At 43.5% G+C, this 26,544-nt stretch overlaps 1 protein-coding gene and 1 long non-coding RNA gene across 2 annotated transcripts in view; both read left to right on the top strand.

Annotated features, from left to right (window-relative positions):
* The window catches only part of LOC136145210 (uncharacterized), a 49,273-nt gene extending 35,338 nt beyond the window's left edge, over positions 1 to 13,935 (top strand). Inside the window, exon 3 of the long non-coding RNA XR_010658718.1 lies at positions 13,770 to 13,935. This is a non-coding gene — a long non-coding RNA (uncharacterized lncRNA). The remainder of the gene's footprint in view (positions 1 to 13,769) is intronic.
* A 1,456-nt stretch (positions 13,936 to 15,391) lies between these two features.
* Positions 15,392 to 26,544, top strand: part of LOC136144770 (exocyst complex component 1-like) — a 46,875-nt gene continuing 35,722 nt past the window's right edge. Inside the window, 5 exon segments of the mRNA XM_065902621.1 lie at positions 15,392 to 15,446; positions 18,712 to 18,899; positions 20,704 to 20,931; positions 21,141 to 21,273; positions 21,856 to 21,966. Coding sequence (XP_065758693.1) covers positions 15,392 to 15,446; positions 18,712 to 18,899; positions 20,704 to 20,931; positions 21,141 to 21,273; positions 21,856 to 21,966 — 715 coding nt within the window.

The raw sequence follows: 26,544 nt of genomic DNA, 5'->3' as shown, positions 1-26,544 counted from the left end.
TGACCAGTGTGTTCTCTTGGCAAAGCTCTGTTAGCCTTTGCCCTGTTTCATTCTGTACTCCAAGGCCAAATTAGCCCAGAGACTTTGAAAGATGGGGCCTGACTGTTCTCTAATTGTGATATACATCTATCATCACCGTGGTGGTTTGTGAACTTGATAACAGCTGTGAAGTTTGGCACTTCCTCACAGTTAATACATGCCGGTATCTGAAATTTGTTTGTTCTGTTGTGGGATAGGCATTATTTAATTAAATAACTGTAATGTATGGATGTGAGAGTTGGACTGTAAAGAAAGTTGAGTGCAGAAGAACTGATGCTTTTGAACTGTGGTGTTGGAGAAGACTCTTGAGAGTCCCTTGGACTGCAAGGAGATCCAACCAGTCCATCCTAAAGGAGATCAGTCCTGGGTGTCCTTTGGAAGGACTGATGTTGAAGCTGAAACGCCAATACTTTGGCCACCTCATGCGAAGAGCTGACTCATTTGAAAAGACCCTGATGCTGGGAAAGACTGAGGGCAGGAGGAGAAGGGGACGACAGAGGATGAGATGGTTGGATGGCATCACCAACTCGATGGACATGGGTTGGGGTGGACTCTGGGAGTTGGTGATGGACAGGGAGGCCTGGCGTGCTGCAGTCCATGGGATTGCAAAGAATCGGACATGACTGAGCGACTGAACTGAACTGAACTGAACTGAAATTCATGCATGAGCAAACTGTTCAGAGTGAGAACTGCCTGTATAGCATATGTTGAGTAATGTCCCATGGTAAGAAACAAATACCTAGAGGCCTGTAGGATGAGAATTTGTATCTTGTTATGAGGAAGTCTTTCTCTAAGCGGAGTGTGAAATTGAGATATAAAGAAAAAAGAGAGTTGCTTTGACTTCAGAAAAATGAAAGAATTCTGCATAGCAAAAGGCAACCCAAATAGAGTTAAAGATAACTGGCAAACTTGGAAACATAAACATTTGATGATGTCTTTGGCCAGCAATTCCCTTTTTTCACCGTAGAATGAGGGGGAAATCTCAGTGAGCCAAACCTCATGAATCAATAGATAAGAGGTTAGACTAAATTTCTCATATGGTGTGGATTTAATTTTATGGAATGCAAAGTATCTTCCTGTAGGAAACACGGAGTATTAGCAGTCTTATCCAAATCCTTAGCAGTGCACGCAGGTAAACCTTGCGTAACTGTGTGATGGGTGAGTCTCTTTTCTGTTCTATAAGAGAGAGAGAACAATGAGCAGAATGTGTGTTTCTCCAGGGCCGAATTCTAGTATTGTCTCTGGACCACTGAGCTTTTCAAAAAATCGAAACGCACAGTCTCTCGCCAATCACTCTGAAACAATCAAGAGGGAAAGAAATGGAAAGGTTGATGAACTTGCCAGTCACCGTTGTGGTCCTGACTCCTGAAAATAGTGATGATGGGGAGGATGAGATGTCACATATCTGAAACTTACAGGGCATGAAGATTCAGATGTCCAGGGTGTAGATTCACATGGAGTAGGGAAGAATGCCTCTCATAACCTACCTCAGCTGAATTACTTATTGGGAATTGTTGATTAAGAAATGAGAGGATACAGGCAGGAGCAACTCCTGAAATAGTGCCTAAATAACTCAAATATTCCTAAGGAATCCTGCGGGCAACTGTGTCAGAGAGGAACTGACAAATGGAATATAATAAGCACAGAGATCATGCCCTTGTCAGCTAGCATACGGAGAGCATTACTGATCCTCAGCAAATTGCCGGGAGCCAACACACGAGACCCTACCCCTAAAGAGGCCATAGGGGAGAAAACCTGACGGGCAAGGCGAATCAGGTTTTCAGGGGTTTTGGAAAGCTGCCCCCGGCTCTCACCTTAAAGATGATATCTGTCTTTCTGATGCCTGCCTCAATGGACTACTCCCTAATTTCTCTGACACAGGCAGGAGGGCCTTCCCCGATCTCTTCCCAAATAAGAATCAATTTAGAATTTTAATCAATAAGTTTCCCAGGTGGTGGTATTTTATGAGATTATTTAGGGTGAAAGGAGTGTTTTAATTTAAACTCCTTTGCTGGTATTTTAGTTTGTTTGGCAAATGCGTTTAGGTCCTTGGTACTAATATGCATGATTGCTTATAATATCCTAATCATAAAACAGCATAAAGAACCTGATCACCTAAAGTCTTTAGTAGGCACAGAGCCCTTCGGGGGTGAGGAAGCCCTATGAGAGAACATAAAAATATTATTCTAAAAGTGGTTATAGTTAAAGATTTAGAAAAATAAGAGTTTAAATTTGTTAATTTTAACCAGGAATGCTAAACAGGGGCTGCCTCACTGGAGCTGCAGAGTCTTTGTGTGGTAAACCTTTTAGATAAATTTAACTGATAACTTCTGCAAAAGGATTGACCTTTGTGTTCATTAAAGAATAGATTACGGAAAACAGCTTTGCATTCACCTAGGTCATAAAATGTCAATAGGCCCCAAGGCCAGAAGATAATGTACAAGACCCTCATAAACAAAGAAGTATGCAGAAAACACCCTGGTTTCGTGAAGGACAAGCTGACGTAATGTTAAACTATCTTCCCCTTAGAAATGTACAAACTTAGGGTATAAAAGCTATGGTAAAAAATAAAGCATTGCCAGACTCTTCCAGACTCTCTGCACCCGCGTCTGGTCATTCTCTCTCTCTCTCTCTCTCTCTCTCTCTCTCTCTCCCTCGCAGACTTGGCCCTATCAATGCTAGTCTCACGTCTCTCTCTCTCTCTCTCTCTCTCTCTCTCTCTCTCTCTCTCTCTCTCTCTCTCTCTCTCTCTCTCTCTCTCTCTCTCTCTCTCGCCGACGCCGTTCATCCTGAGGGTATCCCCTGGATCCTGCCGAGGCTGGACCCCGGCAGCAAATCATTACTGATCCTCAGAAAAATGTAATGTGACTGGGCCTAAAACCTGGTTGGAATTTTCCATAGATGTGAGATATTGGAGATGTGTTTGCAGCTGCACTTGCCAAATCTCCTTTTCAAAGCACAGTAGGTCATGGCCAGAGGAGCAAGGGCAGCTCTGCTCGCTCTCAGGCAGAAAAGGATTTTAGAAATGTCAGGTTCTCTCCCACAAAGGAAGGGGTTAGCAGATTATGAATTGGTGATTAGTACAATCACCAATTGTACTAATTGTACTAATTGTCTGTCATCCCTCAACTAATTTCCATCTTGAAGCTGGGATATAAAGACTCAGGTGCTGGGTGGTGAGTCACAATCTCTGAATAGGTGCTTAGTCAGGACGGATGGGCTGAATCCGGGTCTCGGCATCTGGTACCCAGCTCTTTTTCCAGCAGGATGCCTTTAGACATGACCCTGACACCTTTGCATCCATAGCTTTTTGTTGTTGTTTGGTTGTTTGAGTATATAAAATGGTGATAACACTACTTGGTGGCATATTCAATTAAAAAAAAAAATAGCAACCTTTGATTACTCAGTGGAAATCAAACAGGAACTGCTTTCTCTTAGTAACCCTGCTTAACAATTTTCTGGACTCTTCTGCGCTGGGCCAGATTCAGAAATACACAAGTGAAAGATGAGACAGTACATCATGTTTTATTCAATTGGGTCTTGATACCTGTGTGTGACTCTTAACCAAGTAGTATGCAGTAGTTAAGGACACAGATTGAAATTGTTTAGAGTGTGTCCTAAACTCTGACTGCCAGGATTTAAACCTCAACTCTGGAGATTGTAAAACCTGGGAAAAATTGCTCTCCTAAACTTCATTTCCTGCAACCGAGAAACATAACTGTATCTTCCTTGTTGTGTACTGAATAATACCCTTGTCCCTAAATATCCATATTCTAATGCCCAGAACCTGTGAATGTCACATTAAATGACAGAAGGGATTTTGCCAATGGGATTAAATTAAGGTTATTGATAGGAAGATTCTCCTGGGTTACCTGGATGGGTACTCAGTCATCACTGGTGTCCTCACGAGAGAGAGGTAGAGGGAGATTTGACTCCAAAGAGAAAGTGATGATGAAGCTAGGTTTGGATTGATGCAGCCAGAAACCAAGGAATGCTGACAAGAAAACAGATTCTGTCTTAGAGCCTCTAGAGGGGGCATGAATGGTCCTACCAACTCCTGATTTCAGTCCAGTGAAACTGGTTTTGGACCTCTGTCTTCCAGAACCGTAAGAAAATGTGTTTCATTTTAAGCCACCAAGTTTGTAGTAATATTACAGCAACCGTACCGAACAAATGTGCACCTCTTAGGAACTATTACCCCAGTTAAGATGTGTGCCTGGAAGCACACTTAGTGGAATAGCGGCATGCAGCAGGTTTGCCATCATAAGCCATTCTTAAAAACCTGAATCCTTGGCTTTGCGGGATCATCAGATCCAGTACAGTGGTTGCCGTTTTTCTCCTTGTTCATCCTGGTAACATGTCTGGACAGCTAGTAGAGAGAGCTCTGTCCTTCTCCACAGGTCCTCTCACCTCTATTAATTAGAAGGAAAGTAAAAGTTGCTCGGTCATGTCCAACTCTTTGGAGACCCCATAGCCCCCCAGGCTCCTCTGTCCATGGGGAGCCTCCAGGCAAGAGTACTGGAGTGGGTTGCCATACCTTGCTCCAGGGGATCTTCCCAACCAAGGGATCGAACCCAGGTCTCCTGCATTGCAGGCGGATTATTTGCCAACTGAGCCACGAGGGAAGCCCAAGAGTACTGGAGTGGGCAGTTTCCCTTCTTCAGGGGATCTTCCTGACCCGGGAATCGAACTGGGGTCTCCTGCATTGCAGGCAGACTGTTTCCCAACTGAGCTACCCAGGAAGTCCTAACGAGAGGGAAGAGGTTACTTAAGTAATTTGTTACTTAAGCCACCATCTTCTTTTCCTCTCCTTTATGACTCTTCATCCAACTGGTCTTTATAAATTTTAAAGAAAACAAAGTCATTTCTCAATGGATTCAGATACTACCCCAAATTAATATTCCCCAAAAGTTCTTATTCTTATTTCCAGACCTCATCACCAGAAATTCCTGAGCCTAAACCCTGCCTAGCTTCTAGGATCAGTCATTTTCTCATTTCTCCCTTTTCCTTTTAGTTGAGTCTTGTCATTTTTGTCCCTTCCCTAAACATAACTTGTAATAAGGTGACATAGCAAAGTGATGAAAGTATAGATGGTTTGTTTTAATCCTGGGTTTTTGCCATCTACTTACTGTGCGACATTGGACAGGCTCTTTAACCTCTCTGGGCCTCAGTTTCAAAAAAATAAGTCAGTATTATAAATAATACCTACCTAAGATTGTAATTGTGAGGATTAAATGGGCTTAAGCACTTGCTAAGCACTTAAAATAGTACTTGTTGTAGTGTAAGCACTGTAATTGTGCTTGCTAATAATCATAAGTGCAATTCCCAGCACATAACTTACTCAACTTTCTGTCATCACTTTGAGGTATGTATTTGATGAAATCAGTAAAATCATTCTGTTTCAAGGGGAACAGAAAAGTATTTTTGAGCAATTGTCCATGTGGCTATTTCACCACATTTAGTGTTTTCAGATTTCTGTACAACAGCCTGGGCTAGTCCAGCAGCAAATTAAAAATGGACAGAGCTTATGTTTTGCACCCTTTATCTCACTGTCCCCCCGCCTCCCCCACACACATCCCCATCTCTTTGGACATAAGCTTTCATTTTTCCTCCATGTTCTGAAAACCTACTTCTAAGAAAGTGTCTCGGTTCATCCGTGTCGCCACAAAGTAGCATTGGCATATAGACACTATCACGTGTGAAATAGCTACTAGTGGGAAGCTGCCGGATAACCCGGAGAGCCCAGCCTGGTACTCTGTGATGGCCTGGAGGGGAGTGAGGGGAGGGCTGAGGTAGGCTCAAGAGGAAGGGGAGATACAGATATAGATAATTATATGTTTATATTATATATAATGTATATATTATATATGTATATATAATTATGACTGATTTGCTTTGTTGTATGGCATAAACCAACACAACATTGTAAAACAAGTATCTGCCAGTTTAAAAACCAAAGGTGTGTGATCTCCAACTTAGCGTGAATTTAAGACAAAAGTGCCACTTGTCTCAGAGAGAGAACTTTTCAAGCCTGGTTCTGTTTCTCAAGGTTGTTTTGTTTTTCTGTCTCTCCTAGCCTTTCCACCTTGGGCAAATACGGGAGGTCCACATTGTGGCTCCAACACTTAGCACCCGCGGCGTTCTCCAGGCCTGAGAGGAGCGTCTGAGGGCGACACCCCTGTCCCGGGGCTGCTGAGGGACCGCGCCCGGCTCCGTCTCACGTGAGGCGTCAGCTGCTGCTGAGGCAGCCCCTCGCCTCTCGTCACCCTGGGTGACGGTAGCGCCCGGTCCAGGGAGGGCCTGGGTGGGCTCAGCATAGGCAAGGGTGTTTCTGGATCTCTGAGAAGAAAATATCGGCGACAAGAAAGACATGCATTCATGAGTCTGGGATTCTCAAATCTTCCACAAGCCGCCTGCTAATTCTTGAGAGGTATATGTGGGGAAAATGCCCTGCTTGATAATAACGAGAGTTTTAGCCTGAAGTTCCACACAAAATTTCTAATCTTAAGAAATGTAAGAGGCCCTAGGTGAGATCTCACTCGTGGCCTAGACCAGTATTGGGCACAGTATGGAATAAGGACTACCTGGCTCATAATGACCTGAAGTACTGGTTGAAATCCAGATTGTTAACTCTCCCACAAGGCAAGGAAATTAGGAGTGATGGGGCCAGAATTATGCCGTTTTCATGATCAGTAACTAGTGGTTATTTCCAGTCTAACCTGAAAGCAATTTGGTCTCTTTTCTTTCAGGGTCTTATGCTTCCTTTGGTCTTAGAGCTTCAAACTGAGGAGGGGGAGGGGCAAGGGTTCTGAAAGAGGAGGGGATCCAGGCAAGGAAACAGTGTTGCCTTTGAACATTTTAAAAATAGTTTATTCTGGGGAAATGGTTCAAGAGAACAAAAGAAGGTGGGTCAGATTTTAGGAGAAGTGATGACATTTTGTGAGAAAATAGCAGTTGAAGGAAAAAGCAAACTGAAATACAGCATGAGTTTAAACAGTTGATGATAGAGACAGAAGTAGGAGCATCATGCCTACAGAGAGGGAAATACAGTTCTACCATTCTGTTGTCCCCAGGACCGAGCAGAACTTAGTTAATTTAACTTACTGGTTTTCAACCCATAGCATCAACCTGTAAATAAAACACAGGACACTTTGTTGTGTTTGCATAACAAATTATAAATATTATCATCACAGGTAAAGCAAACATGCTATTGCCCAAAGGTGAGCTGTACAAGGGGAAAGACAGAACTGGGGGCAGAAGCAGTCTCAGGCATAAAGAAAATGATGAGATTAGAGTGAAAGTGAGTACTGTAGCTATGTCCTATAGCTAATATTTCTTGAGAGCTTCCGTGTGTTGGACATTGAAGGCTGCAGATGTGTTATTATTTGCATCATCACGAGCAACTCCACGCAGTGGTGGTTATCATCCAGTTCCTCATCATACAGGTGAGGAAACAGAGGCCCAGGAAGGTTGAGTAAATTGCTCAGGATTGCAGAGCTAATATACTGAAGAACAAAGCTTCCAAGCCAAGTGGTCCATCTCCAGAACCAAGGCTTTTAGCCACTAGGCTACTACTTCTCCCTTCAATAAAAGCCAGCAAAAATTGCATGGCATTACAGAAGAGAGGCAGCAGAAGTGATGAAATGAATATGATGTATTGGAGGGAAGAGGGATGAGAAGTAGTGGGGGTAGGAGTTTATCTTCCTGCCTCATGCTAGGGTGCTAAAATGGATCTACAATGGATACAGCAGATAAACATAATGTCTAGAATTATGGGGGCAACATTCCTGTGGCCAAAAACTGTCTCTGGAGAGGGGAACTGGGGTTAGAAAAGTTGAATTTCTGTATTTGAGATGCTATCATGTCCACATAGTATTTTCATAACAATATTTCCATTTATTTAGATGTAGCTTCAACTGTGTAAATGCATTAAAACATGAAATTCAAAATCATCTTTATATCTCATACATTTGCTAAGTGCTTGCCTTATCAGAATTGTTGTTTTCAGCTTTGAAGGATTTTTGTTTTTTAATGAAAAGCATTATAAATTTTAAAAGTTAAAAATTGTCCCTGGTGATGTTGTCCTGCATGGCCGAGAGAAGGTGTGGAACTATTAGAAGCAAACTGTATTTCAGCCCTGCTTCTGGTAGGGAAGGAGAGTGTCTGAAGTCAGGCAACAGGAGCTTTGATCCTCTGGAGTCGGGAGGAACAACTTGGAGTAAATGAATCAGGCGGCAGGGTGCCGGGAGGAGGCTGTCGGCCTCTCTGTGATGGTGTTCTTTGTTTTGCAGGACTAATCTCAGAAATGTTGCATTAGGCTCAGTGCTGTGCATTTTTAGGCTGCAGTATTTTTCCATCTGTATACTTCATGAAAGCAAGCACTTTTATGCTCCCTTTAAAATGGGAATCTCCTATTTGAATTGCCTGGTGAGGACATTTGAAGTAATTCATTAAGCATACATACGCATGCTCTATCTCCATCTATGTAGCTATCAGTTATCCTTTCCCTACTCACCTGCCTGTATTAGTCTGCTCAGGCTGCTATAACAGAATAGCATAGACTAAGTGGCTTAAACAAGAGACATTTCACACTTCTGGGAAGTCTTAAGAGCAAGGCAGAAACACTTCCAGGTGAGTCCTCCATTTTTGGCTTGTAGATGGCCATCTCCTTGCTGTGTCCTCCTCACATGGTGGAGAGAGAAAGCTTTCGTGTTTTTTCTGTTTCTTAAAAGAGCTAATCCTATCATGACAGCTCTACCCTCATGGCCTCTTCTAAACCTAGTTACCTCCTAAAAACTCCATCTCCTAATTCCATCACACATAAGGGGATAGGGCTTCAATATATGAATCTGTGGAGGGGGACAAAAAAATTGTCTTAACTCTCTATATCTGTCTGTCTATCTGTCTTTATGTGTAGAATAATAACAGTGGCTTATAATTCATTTCCCTGTGTTATTTTATCCTTCCAAAACTCGTGTGAGGTAAATTGGCCATAGGAAAATCACTGATTTCACTGAAACGTTTGAAGGTTGAATTAACTTTGTGATCACACAATCAATAAATGATGATGCCACAATTCAATCCACATCTTCTCCATCCTCCTTTCCTCTTCTCTTCTCCCTTCCCACTTTCTGACTTTCTTCCAGCCGCATTATTTACTAGCTTTTCCCTTAGGGCATTGGTGTCCTTCTTCTGGGCCTTGGAGAGGTTATTCCCATTATCTGGAATGCTTTTTCCTCAGGTATCTGACTCAGTTCCCTCCCGCTACACTGTTCAAACTCCACCTTCCCAGTAAGACTTATCCTGTTCTACTGTTTAACTGGAACACCTTGTTTCTCTGCCCATACACTGCTCAATCTCTGTTGCGTTTGTTACTAGGCTTCCCTGGAGGCTCAGTCAGTAAAGAATCCACCTGTAATGCAGGAGACCTGGCCCGATCTCTGGGTCAGGAAGACCCCCTGGAGAAGGAAATGGCAACCCACTCCAGTATCCTTGCCTGGAAAATCCTGTGGACAGAGGAGCCTACAGGTGGGCTACAGTCCCTGGGGTTGCAAAGAGTCTGACACAACTTAGCAACTAAACCACGCCACCAGCTTGTCAGATAATTTACACTGATTTCTGTTCTCCCCTCTGACTACAGGATAGGCTACAGAGAGTCAGGAGTTTTGCCTTTATTGAACCTCCTGGAGGCCCAGCAAAACTCTAGGGTCTGCAAGAACTGGACACAGTTATACCTCTTATGTTTGGTATTTTAGCAGCGTATCTCAGAGCCAAGCCAGTTATTGAAGAGAATCTTTTCTGATACTTTAAGCAGTATGATCAACTTGAAGTAAACTTAAATTTTCAACAATTACAGAGCAGGCATGGACTCTTCCTTTGTTTCTCCAGACACATGAACCTGGATACAAAGTCCATCCTCTCTGGGTGAAGTGGGAACATACAAAGATGACTGGCCTAAGTTTCAATTGGATCAGAAGATGCACAAAAGAGACATTTAAACGTTTTCAAAAACGAAAACCATGAAGTGTGTTTCCTCTTCACACATCAGGGATTGTCTGGCCTCTGGTGTGGTTCGAGTGGTGCAGGGGCAGAGAGAGAGACATAGAGAAGTAAGGATGAGCTGCCCTGTCTCTGCCTCCTCTGGACCTTAGTTCTTCCTGGACTGTCACTCCTTACACTCAAAGCAGATTTCAGAAGTCAGCACACATGGTCATAATGTATGCCTAGCTCCACAACCCAGCCACTGGGACCCAGAAAATTTTGCAACCTTAAGTCTGCCTCAACACATCATGACTCATATATATCAATGGGTAAAGACACACAAACAGTAGTAGATTAACAGGAATAAGTTTTTACTTATATATAAATTACCTATATACATATTTGTCCATAAAGCTGGGAAAGATAAGTGTCCATTGAGGCAAATGGGTAGGGGGAGAGGAAGCAGCTAAAGACAGCTGTAGAACTTGCCAGTTCCAAGTGTAGGGAAATTATCCAGAAGTTTGGGTCGGCCAAGTTTACAGTCAAACCAGGGATGGCATAGTGGATGATACATGCAGATTACTTTCCATCCTCCACATGGAACTTCTCAATTCTGGTATGTAGTTCTGAACTGGGCTCAGATGCTTCTCAGCCTGCACGACACACACACACCCACCTTCCTCACCCATGCACATACAACACACACCTACCCGTGCATATCGCTGAGCGTGTGGTCCTTTGGCTCATTGCTGCTAAAGGCAACATCGTGCTCCTCCAAAGTCAGAGGGGTGCCCTGAGTTGGGGTCCCAGGAGTTCTGAGTGCAGACGTTCCTCTCTAAATATATATGGTGCTATCCCCCATCGTACTACGTGGGTTTGGGCTGGGGAGGCCTGGGTGCTTTGTGTGAATGGGACAGCAGAAGTGTACCCAGTCACAGCGGGTGAGGTGCTGGCCCCCGTCACCCGCTCTGTGCTTTGCATATATGAGTTCCGAGCCCAGTGGCAGGTGCTGACACTGGGGCCTCCCATCCGAGATGAGATGTGGCTCCTTCCATGTGTTCACCCATGGTGTATTGGCCAGGTGGGTCCCAGTTGTACTGATGGGAAGTGTGGATACCAGGTCCTCCATTCCTGGGAATGATGACGTTCCCTCCTATACCACCACCACTTGGATCTTGGACAGGTGGACCCGTTGTGTTTGGAAGTCAGGTGGAACTTCTAGTGGGTTTCAAGCCAGGGGTGGGTCTCACAGTTGCAAATCCAATGGATGCAGTGTTGTTCTAGTGAAAAGTTGAAATTGACTTGTCCCTTGACACAAATTTCTTCTTCATGGTGATGGGATTTGTAACTGTAGATTGTCTACACTCATGTGGGTCCTGGGTGCAGTGATGGGAAGTGGTAACACCCCGACCTCTAACCATAAGGATGGTGGTTTCCCCTGCCGTGACTCTACCACCTGGACTTGGCTGAAGGAGACCCCAGGCGTTTGGATTCAAGTTGGAACCAGATACGTGCCCGGATGCTGGGATGGGGGCTTGCTGTTCCTACTGCAGCAGCCAGCTGCAATGAGATGAGCCCAAGGTGATCTGGCCACAGTAGGAACACAGGTGGTGCTGGGTGTCCCACACAGTTCTGTGCAAAAGTGAGGTGGGCCAGATGCTTCTGAATAAGTGAGGCCTAGGGCATTCACACCAACCCAAAACTCCCACCAGCCATAGAGGCTGCAGCCCCATCAACAGTGGGCCTCATGTGGTACTAGCAAGACAGCAAGCTACTGTCTCCAGGACTGGGCACTGTGGTATCCATTCCAAAACCAGAAGTAGCAGATACATCCCTGGGGAAAATACCTGAGCTGTAGACAGAGGGCGGCTGCATGTTGATGGTGGTGGTGGAAGACGGGATCTGGTAAACCCGAATCCATTATCCTTCCTCTGGGTGGCTGGACTGCAGAAGAGGTTAGCTTTTCATCTTGTGCTAGGGCTAATGGGTTTCCCAGTGGAATAGACTTGTTAGGCTTCTTCCTATTGTTGGCCCCAGATGTGGGTTCAATGGTGAGTTCTGGGTTTCAAGCTTCACTTGAAACATGGGTACCTCTGTTGACCACGTCCACAGGTAAATAAGTCGAGGCTCGGGTCCAGGCATCGCTGCCACTGGGTGCTGTGTTCTCAGAACCAGGAAGAGCCATGTGGTATGAGTAGTGGTTGTCCTTGGAGTCAGAGGTAGACTAGAAAGTAAAGTCTGAGGAGGAGGTGCATCCATAGCTTTGATGTCAAAGACTGGTTTGACATCTGTAGAGATGCTGACTGCTGAAGCATAGATAACTGCCGAAGCCATAGGTGGGGGGCTGGGGGAGGCAGGAGCCGAAGCCATAGATGGGGGTTTGGGGAAAACAGGAGCTGAAGCAATAGATGGGGGGCTGGGGGAGGCAGGACCTAAAGCCATAATTTGGGGACTGAGGGAAAGAGCCAAAGCCCTAGAGAGGGGGCCAGGGAAGACAGGACCAAAAGCTGTAGATGGGGGGCTAGGGGAGAGAGTGGGCAGAACCCTAGATGGAGGGATGGGGAAGACACTGGCTGGAGTCCTACACAGTGGGGCCGGGGAAGACAGGACCCAAGGCCGTAGATGGGGTTCCAAGGGAGACATTAACCAGAGTCCCAGGTGGGGGCCCGGGAAAGGCGGCAGCCGGAGCCCCAGATGAGGGCCCGGGAAAGGTAGCAGCCTGACCCCCAGGTGGGGGCCCGGGAAAGGCGGCAGCCTGATAACCATGTGGGGGCCCAGGGAAGGCGGCAGCCGGAGCCCCAGATTGGGGCCCGGGAAAGGCGGCAGCCTGACCTCCGGGTGGGGGCCCGCGGAAGACGACAGCCTGACCCCCAGGTGGGGGCCCGGGGAAGATGGCAGCCGGAGCCCCAGATGGGGGCTTGGGAGAAACAGAGGCTCTCTGCTGCCCATCAGTGGCTGCAGATGTAGGGTGAGGGTTGGTTTGGGAGTGAAAGGCATAGTTAAAGATTGAAGCAGGGCAGGAGACCGTCGGCACAAATGGCGCTGGTGGTGTCTGGTCTCCCTGCAGTGCGTGTCTGCTCCACCCCAGTACCTGGGGGAGACTGAAAGGTTACAGCATGAGCCGGGGGAGTAGTGTCCATGTCAGTGACGTCCTGATCTGAAGGAGACAGGAAGGTTACACTTGGAGATGCTGTGACTGTGGTGGTAAAAGGGACTCCAGTAGAAGTTGTAGCAGGGGGAGCGATGGGGCGGTCTGGAAGAGGGGTGAGTAAGTATGAGGGAGGGGGAGAATCTATACACATGGGTGTTGGGGATTCATTTTTGTCGGAGGGTGGCTGGAAGGGGAGGGTTGGGGTGCTCAGGGGTGTGGAGAGGTCAGAAATAGAAGGTGGTGTTGCTCTGACTGCACACGCAGTGCCCGCATCCTCCTTGAGGGTAGTTCCCACAGTGGGATTGGAAACTGGAGGCAGAGCATCTGCAGGACTAGCAGAATGAGAGTCCACGGGGGCTGTGTGTCTTGCCACCCGATCCACATAAGGTGTCAGGCAAGGTGGAAGGCCAGCCAGATTGGGGAATCTGGAGGACAGGTCGGCCAAGTTGGTGGTGGTAGGAGGGACCTGCAACGTGTGACTGACCGGAGGCAGGGAGCCTGTGGTCCCTGGGGCAGGCGGGGCGGCGCTGCGGCATCGCATGGCCTTCCTTGCATCCCTCAGGATTCTGTTCCTCTGACGGTCCCTGTTTTGTTTCAGGGTGCCCCGGGTTTTGGCGCGAGTCATGGCTGGAAGCTTCGGAGGCGGGGGAAGGTCACTGCGACCCCAGAGCAGCGGCAGCGGGGGCGGCAGTGGCAGAAAAAGCGGCGGGGGCGCCCACTGCCGGCGGCTCCTAGGGGAGAAGAGCTTCTCCGCGGGGTGTCTGAAGGTGGCTCACGCTGCAGCGCCTTCCCGGACATTGGTGACTCTGGGCAGCCGGGTTGGTGGTCTTCACCCAGCACCACTTCTCCTGGCCTCTCGGGCAGCAGGCTGCAGCGCGGACTTGGGGCAGAGAGCACTGTGGCCAGGGGGCCAGGCTGCGAGGGAGGCCGGCCGTCTCCAGCAGTGCCGTCTGAGCAGATGGCGGGGCTTTGGGAGGAAGGCTTCGTCCGAGACACCTGGGCTTTCTCACTGAAGTTGCCTCCTGGGTGCCCCGGAAGGAGGTTTGGAGGCTCGGGAGGGCAGTGGAGGGGCGGGAGGAGCCCGCCGGTCTCCTGGGGCCTAGGTGTCATTGTCATAGCCCCGCTGCGGTCCGGACTCATCTTTCCGTTGTCCTCTCCTTCGGCCTCTGTGTGACCTTCCTCCTCTGTCACGCCTTCCCTTTGATCTTCCTGGACCATAGCCTTACTCTCCTTTGCGCGAGGAAGTGGGCGGTGACTGGTTGGTACCGGCTTCCCAGCCTTGGCTACCTGAACAGGTAGCTCAGGGAGTGAACGCAGGAGAGTAATTTTGCGCCCCGGTGGAGGAATTCTGACGGTTCTCGAAGGTCCGAACATCATGGAATTACGAGTGGACAGGATGGGCTGCTGCTTCGGCCGCTCCCTCAAGTTCGCCAGGGGTAGCCCGCCCACACGGGAGTACCCAGCCTGCTGGATTGGGTACCACCTTTTCGGCATGCTGTAAAACCCGGACGATGAGGGCACTGGATCCTGGTTGAGCAGCCTGCGACCAGGTTGTAAAGCAGGAGCTGGGGCGGCGGGGTGACCCCGGCCAGATGTGGTGGCACCCCGAGGGCGCAAAACCAGCGAGCGCCGGCCCAGCGGGCGCCGGCGGCGGAGCACAGAAAGAAGTTTACACAGTAAATTGCCCGTATTGTGCGCCAAATAACCCGAGAATAGAATGTGAAACTGCGAGAGCGTCTCCCTAGCTTCTTACTCCTCTCGCGGTTAAACACGCCCTGGAGAGAGGAGGACTCAGCCTGGCAATTGTGACTCGTCCATGGTATACGTGTCACAGAGAAACTGCAAATTCCGGGGCAAAGGGCGGGCCCCAGTGCACGACCCCTCCCGGGCTCTCTAGCCGCTGAGACCTCCCACTGTGGGTGGCAGGTGTTTGGCACCAGATGGGCCACCGTGCAGAGACTCTTCAGGACCGTGGGGGCCTCCTTCTCCAGAGCTCATCCCATCTAGCTCCTCATCATGCAGCCCCCTTGGTGCCTGCGTGTGTATCTGCCGGCCCTTCCCTGCCTGGGTCTCAGAGACCTGTGCAAAGCTGACTGCAGGAGCCACCCACCCTCCCGGGGGTGGTCCAGCACCTGTGGGGACCTCTCCAGCTTCTCTGCGAGGCCAGGAGCCAGGAGCAGCTTCTCCGCCGCGGCTCCTCTGCCATCATCACCAGCCGGAATGCAGAGCCCTCACCTGGCCAGGTGCTGCACCCCACCACGTCCTTTTCTGGCGGGTAAGCCTCTTTCTTCACTTCTTTTTAGAAATTTGGTACAACAGTTAAATCTTAGACTGTTCTTCAGGGTGTGCAGATGGTAATGGCTTAGCCAGGATGTGACCCAAACCTGCTCTGGGCTGTGGTGCCTCCCCGCCATACATGCTTCACGTGTTACTGTTCTTTTCTTGTCCTCCTTATGGCACTTAGCCCTAAGTGTCATACCTATAATGAGTCTATATCCTACCCTGTAGGTTTTCTTTTGCTCAATTCATGAATTGATCACCTGCTGCGTTGGGTTCTGATCTCAGAAGAGGCAGGTTAAGGACCACCAGTTGTCAGCATAGCACCAGCGGAGGTTTTCCCTTTGGTATAGTTTGAAGGATCCAGATATGTAAAGATGATAGTCTAGATAAATCATGGGCTTTCCCGAAAGAAATTTACCAGTGCATTATTCTGTATGGATTAGAAGCCTGTTTCTGTGGCCTTCCTGGAGTGTGTTCAGTAAGGCAGCTCATTCATGTTGAGAAAGCAAACACATCACTTATTGCAGGTTCATAGTGGAGCTCTGTGTCAGCTTCAGTCAGTCAGTACAGTTTGGTCACTGTGAGCATGTCAGCTGGGTCCACTCTTTACTACCATATATAATTCTAAAGATTCTTATGCCCAGGAGAGAAGTCACACTCTTGGGTGTCTAGGACAAGGGAGACATGTTATTATTCACAAGGTAGAAGCTTCAAAAGAATAGGATAGGACTGAAAACTCCTAGTCTAACATGGCTTTATCGAGTTTGAATCTTGTTTCTTTGGCTTACTTCATTGGAGTGTTTTCTTTCTCCTGGGCTGACATTGTGTGTTACACAGCAGGCATGTGACATGTAGAGGTTTCAGAACCCAGAATTGTATTGATCAGTGAAACTTTATTTATATATTTTAGTTTAAAATCTATTTAAAATAACACTGGACATAATTCATATATTATAAATTAGTTTGCCCTCTGCTCTTGAGATTCTTTTTATAGTATGTCAGAGTAAATTTGGACTTCCATCCCCAAGAAGATTTGAGATTGGAGGACACAAAAGGTTTTTCTCAGACCTAAATTATGTCTGAAAAAAGCGAGAAATATCATAAGCCCTATCTGACCTCTCTAGGAGCAGAAATGATTTACAGCTGTGGCATTTAACCATAATTCCTTGATCTCATTTGAGAAGAGTTCAGTAAGGAACAATCTCTTCATTTTTGTTTCTTCCTTATTTTCTTGTCTTGCTTACCAACAATCCATTGTAATCCATGGATTGATATGGCAGCAGGCTGAGTGGTCTCTGGAGCTCATACAAGTAACTTTTTTCCCTAAAATAACTTTAATTTCCTTGTTTTTCAGCTCCTCTTCTTTCCTTGCCCTTTGCTATAACCAGAACTCACCGAAAGCTAACTGGCTTTGTGCAGACCCTCCTTAGGACAGTCTTTCCTTAGTTATTTTATTCATCACTCTGTTTCATTTTTTGCCTTCTCGAAATATGTTGAAATCTTTCTGTAGTTGATGACTTCCACAACCTCTTGGCTTTTACTGGCTTATTAATTTTGGTATTTCTACACTTTTATTTAAGTATGGTTTCAGAAGGAACAGAAAGTAAATGTGTCCTAGTCTGCCATCTTGAGCTGAAAATCCCTGTCAGTTTTAGCATCCAGCATTCCCATGGGGTGGGGCGGGGACCTTGGCATTAATAGGTGTAACACTCAAGATTTCAGCTTTTCTTGGGCAGTCACTAAGGACATAGTATGTGGTAATTTCTAATGGGAAAATAATAACTATTTCATGGAATTTATTTGAGGATTACATTAGATAATGAACATACAAATGCTTTCTAAAGTTTCAAAGTCCATAAAAATGTTTCTTGTTATTGATTTGGTGCTACTTCAGTTTTACTTGACAGTGATTTATGACCTTGCTTATGTGAGAAGATGCCTTCTGAAACAATTATGATCATTTAAAATATTTGTTTATTTTAAATGTTTACTTGTGTAAGGAGCTGTGCAGAATGAACTGGGCATCCCCTGCCCCCTAGTGGCTAAAAAGCTGCACACAAAACACTTTTAACATTTCCAGAGTGACTTGGAAAGGGCTGAGAGCTGGGAGACGCCGCTCTAGGGGACTTGCGTTTGTGTACTGCAGTCTGTAATTGCCTGTGCCGAAAGTTTTAGCCCCTCTTTTTTTTCTGGCATGTTATCTAAAGCTGGCTAATTAGCATTCTTAAGAGTAAATCATTTGTTACTTTGAATTAGGTGTGTTTTGTTCAAGGACAAGTTAACATATGTCAAGTCATGCTGAATGTAGATTCTCATTTTCATACAAAATAATGAATATCTAAAACACTTGGAATTTATGTCTTAAAGCGTGTCCTGTGAATTGTTGAAAATCAGTAACTTTGTTTCGAGGTTTATTTAAGGGTAAAATTATTTTTTTCATTTTATCTCTCGATCTCAAGATTTATGTAAAATCCCATATGCTGAGTCTGTTCTTTCCAGAAAGTGAACTGAAACATTTATCTAGAAAGCATCTCAGTTCTGACCTCCTGGTCTTTTGTTTTGAAGCAGGAAGACAGCTGAAATTTTTGTAGTTTTACACAGCCATGATGTTGTTCTTACTATACAGATATTGAGAAAGTTTCTATTAGCTGATCCTTAGAAATTTTATAAACACATGTGAAAAATTTTTACAGAGAGAAATGGAAAGTTCAGTTAATATTTTCATTGCCCAAAATAAATTATGAATTGTAGATGCATTTTTAAAATTTCAATTGAAAGTTATTTGGAGGAAAACACAAAACATAACAAAGATAGAAAGAACAAAAATAACAGAAGAAGGTGTTACCTGGAAAAAAAAGGAAAGCAAATTGTTCCTCATGTGTCCTGAATTATAAGCATTATTGTATTAGAGCAACAGTTATCTCAGGTAGAGAAAAAAAAAAGGTTAGGCTTGTACACGTGTTTCGTTTCCGGTTTTATATTTGTTTTATAGTTTAATTATGTTTTGGGAAAGTGTGACTAAGGCCTGTTTTAACACAAGTCAATAAATTAGACTGCATGCTTTTGTTATAATAGACATGTTAACATACGCGGTTCTTCATAAAAATAAGTTTTTTTTTCATATATTTTGAATCATTTTTTTCCTATTTTTCAGCCTCTAAATGTGACCTGTGCTTATAACTGACCTTACCTGTAAGTACAATGCTGTTGTCCTTCCTAGTTTTTTACTACTTTATTTTTAATTTTTACCCTCTTTTAAGAATCTGTTCCAAGTGGAGAAAATCAGAGTGTGACAGGAGGTGAGGAAGAGGCAGTGGATGAATGCCAAGAGTTAAATGCAAGAGAAGAGCGGGATATTGAGATAATGATGGAAGGCTGTGAATATGCAATTTCTAGCGCCGAGGCCTTTGCAGAAAGGTTGTCCAGAGAGCTGCAGGTGTTAGATGGGGTCAGCCTTTCTTGTAACGTGTGGCTAGTGATGTGTGGTAAGCTGAGGAGACTGGTGATGTTCATATTCTGCTGCCGCTGCCTTTGAGCCTAGACGGTGGGATCGTTGCTGTCTTTCCCTAGAAGCGCATCACCAGCTGCCTCCCTCTGTCTTTCACTGTTCTTGGTCCAGAGACAGAACCATTCCTATTAGGCCAGTGAAGGCAGTTGGCTGAGGTTCTGGATTTGGGGAGGTTCTTGATATGAAGTGATGGAAGTAGAAAGTAGCCAACCTGAAACCACCCTGGGGGTTGATTCCCCCAGCCTCTGGAACACTTCAGAATAGTTCAAGGCTAGAGAATATAATTTTTGTGGTTTGGGGGGAAAAAAATAGGTACAAGTTAGAAGGAGAGAGAGTGAGCTGAAAGAAGCGAATCCTTTACCCAAAGAGAACAAAATAGTGTAGTGAAAACAGGAGAGCCAGGGCAAAAGGATGTTTGACGACTCCTCTGAACTGCTGTGGAATAGATGCTGTTTATTTGTATGCACATATCTGAGCTTGTACCTACATGTACATCTTTAGGAAGTAAAAAGCTACAAGTAGCACCTGTCTTATGAGAAAAATCTAAAATGAGAGTGTTTTGTGAGGGGGGTGTCGTTTTGTTAGGCAAAGTATGAATTTAAGAAAAACTCTGAGAATAAGGAATGTTTTTAAGACTTAAAAGAGTGTTGGCATTTTATACATGAAAGGTACAGAAGTTGTAAGGTTGAACTGAGGTCCAGAGATTACACCAATAGCCCAAGCTTACAAATTTGTAGAACTCTCTGGAAGTAAAGCCTAGAAGAGACTTCAAGATGTTGAAGTGAAAATTGTCCTGGATCAGTTCAAGTCACAGCTCTGCTGCTTAAGATTCAGTGGGTCAGAGCTCTGCTGCTTTACAGTTGGGCTGCATCTCCATGGGAGTTATTATGAATAGTATATAAAATAACATGTGAAATTTTAGCATCACCCATACAATGATACTATTTTATTTCTTTATCCAAATTTTTTCCTCATATCATGTTATCTGCCTTCTTAATGTGGCTTTGTGGTTTGTATTTTCTAGTTAATGTTGCATCTGTGTTTCAAGTCATCATATTACTTTGCAGTTTAATTTTGGGTTTGAAAGCTTCCATATTTCAGGGAATTGAGAATCAATAGAGTCTTTAGAAAATATTAATAAGGGGTCGGTGGTTTGTTGCTACTTTGTCTGGGGAAAAAAAAAAGTAGTTGCAAATGAAAGAGAAAAGAAAGAATATTGTAGAAGGAGCTATCTTATGGCAATAGACTCTTCCACATCCTATTAGTACAAATCATGCTACAGTTATAAATTAGTTCCATGTATCTGTTAAAGACTGGCATGCTACTGCTACCCTCTTAACTAAGGCATTAGCATAGGTGATTATTATGCTTTTGTTTAGGATTTTACATAAATGTTGCAGATTATAGAAAATGTCTATAGTTGATAGAGCTGGAAGCAGCGTCAGAGATGGTATAACCTAACGGCACTAATGAGAGTCCACCATTGCTGATGATACATCATGGCGCATGCCCTAAATATGCGGTATTGAGATCTGGTCCCTAACCTCCACATAAGGGGACGTGTGCTTCCCTGAAATACTGTGTGAAAAAGTGGAGTGTAAACACAAAGCAGCCAATTAAAGTAGACGTGTAGATGTGTGTGTCAGCCTTTGTTGCCGCTGCTGCTGAGTCACGCTGCTGTCAAAGATTTATGGATATTTCATTTGAAGAATATGAAGTATTACTTCTCTTTTTAACTGTGTAGGCCAACATCCAGTCTATCATGGCCTCTGAAAAGCAAGTCAACATCCTAATGAAGTTACTGGATGAGGCTCTCAAGGAGGTGGATCAGATTGAATTGAAACTGAGCAGTTATGAGGAAATGCTCCAAAGTGTAAAAGAACAGATGGATCAGATCTCCGAAAGCAACCACCTCATTCATCTCAGTAACACTAATAACGTAAAACTCCTGTCTGAGATAGAGTTTCTTGTGGTAAGCATGGTTATAAACTACTAACAACAATTAAAAAAAAACAAACTATTGATCTCTAAAGCCCATTTGCAAGTATTTTCTAGTTTCCTTAGGAGAGCAAGATTTAAAAATACTGAAGTTTCAAACACCCAGTAATAGGATTGCGTAGCATCTTACCTGTAAACTTCCTAAGAGTACACAGACAAATGGTGTGTTTATTTACTTTCCAGAGCCACATGGACCTGGCCAAAGGTCATATAAAGGCACTTCAGGAAGGAGATCTTTCTTCTTCCAGGGGCATTGAGGCCTGCACCAATGCTGCAGATGCCCTGCTGCAGTGCGTGAATGTAGCTCTTCGACCAGGTATGACCATAAAATCTGCCCAAGAACCTGGGACTAAGCTTCTGACTTAGTGTAAAGCTTTTGACAAGAAGTCCATGAGGCAGGTGGTTTAGGGTTAGATTATTAGCTATTGAAACAAGTTTCACTTACTCTCAAACATAATTTATATTGGCACGAAGAACTTGTTCATTTCAGTACCTTCTGATTGACCATCAGTGACTCTGCGTTAACACCAGCATTTTTCTTCAGCGCTGTTCACAGGACCTAGCACAAAGTAGATGTCGTAAGGCTTTGCTAGACCAGCGGTTCCTAAACTTGAGCTTGCATCGGGATCACGGCTAGGGGCCAGCGCAGAAGCAGTAGGTCTGCTCTGAGGCCTTAGAATCCATGTTTCTGACCGTTCCCAGGTGAGGCTGAGGCAAGACCGCAGCGTGAGGATCGCTGAGTTACACTGTTTTTCCCCCTTACCTTTCTTTTATAAACACACGCATAAACCAGCAAAAGGTTGAGTTCTTCAGAACTGAAATACGGCTTCTGTTATAAATGCACTCGTTAGACATCCGGGAGCTCTTTAACCCGTTGAATAAGCTGTCACGATTTCAGGCCATGACGTGCTTCTGGCAGTTCAGCAGCAGCAGCAGCAGCGTTTCAGTGATTTGCGAGAGAATTTTGCCCGGAGACTGGCCAGTCACCTCAACAATGTTTTTGTTCGACAGCTAATTTTATCTTATTATAGTACTGACATGTTCCTGTAGCTTGAAATGAAATGGTCACAGAAAAAAAATTTTAATGTATTTAATTGGGAGCACAATATGTTCCTTTCTATATTTATTTGATTTTAATATTTTTAGATATGTATGTATTTGCTCATAGATGTTTTGGGGGCCTCAGTGGTCTCCTATGAAGACAGTTCCTTTTAGCCAAAATTCCCTAAGTTTTAAATAATTGTGCTTGCATGTTACATATACCCCATTTAGACAATCTTGTTTCTAAAAATAAGTCCAAACTTGTTACGTTTTTAATGTTTGGCCTGTTTTATTTTTCAGTATTTTCAAGTGAGAACAGGGACTTGATTCCATGTTTTCAGTATTTCATTGGCTCCATATACTTATAAATATGAGAAAAATGACTAACTCAATTGTAAATTCTAGTTGATTTAATCTTATAGAAAACCTTTATCTCTATTTCTATGTGGAAAGGGTGTTATAATTAAGGTTGTGGCAATGATATAAATGTTGCTGTTAAGTATACCTTAGAGGGATTTGACTAGAAGGTGCTTTTTTTAATAAATAATAGATTAGACTTAATATTTCTTGAATAAATTAGGTGTCATAAATTAGATTTTGTGTATTTATGATCTCTTTAATAGGGATTTGGGGCCAAAAAAAAGTTGAGTGAAATTTTGTTCATCAAGAAATGCTGACTGATATTCCAGGTTCTTATTTTGTTTTCACTTTGTAGTATTCTGAAACAATTGTATTTACTCTATTTTATTTCTGATTAGTTTACTCAGGCCCTCCTTCAACTCTATAACAGGTCCTACTTTCTTTCCGTGCCTGTGAGTACATCAACTTTGGCTCCAGCTTCTCCGATTCTTTTTTTTCCCCTGTAAGGTTTACTAAGCTTAATAGCAGCAGAATCTTTATAGTTATAATTTACTGATTTGAGCTACCTGTTAACCATATTTGTGGCAGTTTTTTTAATGTCCCATAACAGAAAGTTTATTTAGATCCAAAGGCATTTAATCTCATTCTGCTTGCTTTTCTTTCTGTCATTCTTTCATTCACTCACTCACTCCTTTATTTGGAAGTCATTTGCCAAGTGATTAAAGATGCATTCCAGACATTTCATTGGAATAGATGAGAGGCTGATTCTTTGCTCTAGTTGCTCACGATCTAGAGAAGGGCGACAAACAGACTGAGGGAGGGTGTATGTTATGGTGGTACCATGGGAGTAAAGGAAGACCAGCTAACTAACCGCGCAAGGGGGAAACAGGGGAAGACTCTCTTAACATTCCACTTGACTTGAAAAGCTTCAGGAAAAAAGTAAACCTAGGAATCACATAGGAAATACTAATGCACATTTTTCTTACACTATTATTTCAATAATATCTATTTTTACACAATTCCCTAGTTTTTTTAAATTATCCTGTTGACAGGCTATGGTCCACATTTGTAAATGGTATGGAAAATACCAGTCAGTAAATGATAATCCTTTCTCCACCCTTAATTGTTTGTTATAACATGCTATTATTTGTGATTTTTGCTTCCTTGCCTTATAAACTAATGGCTTTGTTTAAAATGAATGCATCCCAGTTCTGAAAATCTAATATGCATTGTTACATGTGAGTAATGCATGTTAAAAACCAGAATGTTGCAACAACCTGGAATGTGCTGAAGAAGATGAAAGACAGTGTCCCAAGTGCAGAAAAGAGATTTTCTGTGTGTTAAATTGAATACTTCGTGTCACCTAGCAAAGAGTTGGGAAACAAGGGGATTTCTGTTCCTGGTTGTGGGACACACGGGGAAGATTCGATTACCGCACTGGGTTACATGTCTTTGTTCACCATCAAATTTTGATTGTGTGTCTGATTTGTGTGTTACATTGTATGACAGGACTCACTGTCCTCCATATGTAAGAGTAAGAAATGGCTGCTACCCTCAAGATGCTTGTGAGGATGTGGTAAAGGTAATGTACTTAAAACTCTACAGCAGTGTATAGGGGCTACCTTAGGGACACCACAATGAAGTGAATGTGTCAGTAAAGCAAGTCACACAAATTTTTTGGTTTCCCAGTGCATAAAAAAGCTATGTTTACACAGTATTTTAGCCTATTGTGTGCAATAGCATTATGTCTAACAGAAGAATGTACACATTTATTTTAAAAATACTTCATTGCTAAAAATTGCTAAGCACCCTCTGAGCCTACCATCTGAGTCATCATCTTTTTGCTGGTGGAGGGTCTTTCCTCAATGTTGAAGGTGCTGGAGGACCAAGGCAGTGATTGCTGAAGATTGGGGTAGCTATGGCAATTTTTAAAAATAAGACAAGAGTGAAGTTTGCTGTAATGATCAACTTTTCCTTTCTCAGACAATTTCTCTGTGGCATGCAATGCTGTTTGATAGCATTTTACCCACAGTAGAACTTCTTCCAAAATTGGAGTCAGTCTTCTCAAATCCTGCCACTTGTTTTATCAACTTAGTTTATGTATTAATTATAGTCTAAATCCTTTGTTGTCATTTCAGTAGCCTTCACAGCATCTTCATCAGGAGTAGATTCTCTTTCAAGAGACCAGTTTCTTTGTTCATCCGTAAGAAGCAACTTCTCATCCATTAAATATCTGTTAAATGAGATTATAACAGTTCAGTCACATCTTTAGACTCCACTTCTAATTCTAGTTCTGCTTTCTACCACATCTATAGTTACTTCCTGTACTGAAGTCATACCCCTCAAAGTCATTCATGAGGGTTGGAATCAGCTTCTTCCAAAACTCCTGTTAATGTTGATATTTTGACCTCTTCTCATGAATCATGGTGTTCTTAAAGGCATCTAGAATGGCCAGTCCTTTTCAAAAGGTTTTCAGTCATCATTACTAATTTATTTATCTCTAATAAGAAACTTTAAACAATGTCTTAATTTTTAAAGTATATAAAGAGTAAAATTCTTAGCACGATTGAATTCTAGATATGATAGTTATCTATATTATTGATTGAATTAAGCAATTTAAGTATTTTTTCTCCTTCCTATATATTTTGAAACCAGTTTCTCTTAAAATCTTTCTGTTAACACTAACAATATTTAATATATCCTAATAGTCTGAAGGTAATAATGTTTTTATATCAGTGAATTTTCACATGATGATGATCTGGAAATGCTACTTACAGTAGAAAGTTTTGAATAGTAATATATGTAGAAGAGCTTTGTAAACCGTAAAATTCTCTATAAATGTTGGTTCTTCCATTTTGCAGGAGAGATGAAGGTTTTTAATTGAAGAGTTTTCCTGACATTAAATTAAATAGTACAACTTAACATGCAGTGACCTGAGTAAACAGCTATAGAAGAACATAAACCATGATTTTGAGTCTTGAATTATTGAAAAAATTAATGAGGAAGGATAATGGAAATATATCTAATGTTATTATTAATAAGGGTAAAATATTTGGAAAACATTTATCAGCAATAACAAGTTTGTCAAATACTCCTTCCTTTTAGTTAGTGTAACTTAATTAAGGCACAATTTGGAGACATTAGGAGACTTAAAACTAATCTCTCTCTGTGTACAGTATCTAATATCTGTGAGTCAGTGGAATCTCAGTCATCCTTCTGATGTGGTAAACATTTCTGAAATGTAATGTTTGTAATGACCTTCAGCAGTTTTTGAGTCTGGTTAGAATGGTTTTGTTTGGCATGTTTTTAAAAGAAAACAGAAGTGAGACTCACATGGCTGAGGTTCAGATTCTAGCCTTCCACCTGTGTGGCCTGTGTGGATCACTTAGCCCTTTGAATTTCAGTTTGTTCCGTTGGGTCAGCTGATCTACTGGATCCATATACTCTAGAACAAAAGTCAGGATGCATCGTCTGCCTCAGGCTGATTGAAAACGTGCTCATTTATATAAGTCATGTCAAGGATTAAAAACAAAATTATATAGTTGCTTCTGTAGAAAATTAATGGAAAAATTAAAATTACATTATTATTAGGGGTTATCCTGGAAAGGGCTTCCCAGGTGGCTCAGTGGTAAAGAATCCGCCTGCAGTGCAGAAGACATAGGTTCAGTCCCTGGGTGGGGAAGATCCCCTGGAGGAGGAAATGGCAACCTACACCAGTACGCTTGCTGGGAACTCCCATGGACAGAGGAGCCCGGCAGGCTACAGACAATCTATTGGGTTGGCCAAGAATAGGATATGATCCAGCAACTGAGCACTGAGCGCTGTCCTGGAAAGCCCAGGAAGCAGTCATCTGCAGTCCTTCCTAGTTCTGACATTCTGTGTCCTGTGCATTTTCACCTGCTGTTTAAATATCGTAGACTCTAATGGAGATATCATAGATGGAGACAATTTGTTTTGAATGACTTCCCCTGTTCGGTGTGTGTTTCTTAGTAACAGTTTATATCATGATATTTATTTGCTTAGTCAATTGTAAAATGTTATGGGAGAGGTAAAGTTGATTAAACTATTCATTCTCAACTACTCTAAAAGATAAAATGAGTCGACTTATCAGAGAGTCATTCTTGTGTGTTTATGACTATTTTATGGTGGTGGTGTTCAGTTTGTATACACAGGATGATTAAAAAAA

Source organism: Muntiacus reevesi, chromosome 12, assembly GCF_963930625.1.
Source record: "Muntiacus reevesi chromosome 12, mMunRee1.1, whole genome shotgun sequence".
Taxonomy (NCBI): domain Eukaryota; kingdom Metazoa; phylum Chordata; class Mammalia; order Artiodactyla; family Cervidae; genus Muntiacus; species Muntiacus reevesi.
The sequence above is the reverse complement of the archived record's forward strand: the minus strand, read 5'-3'. Positions and strand labels throughout refer to the sequence as shown.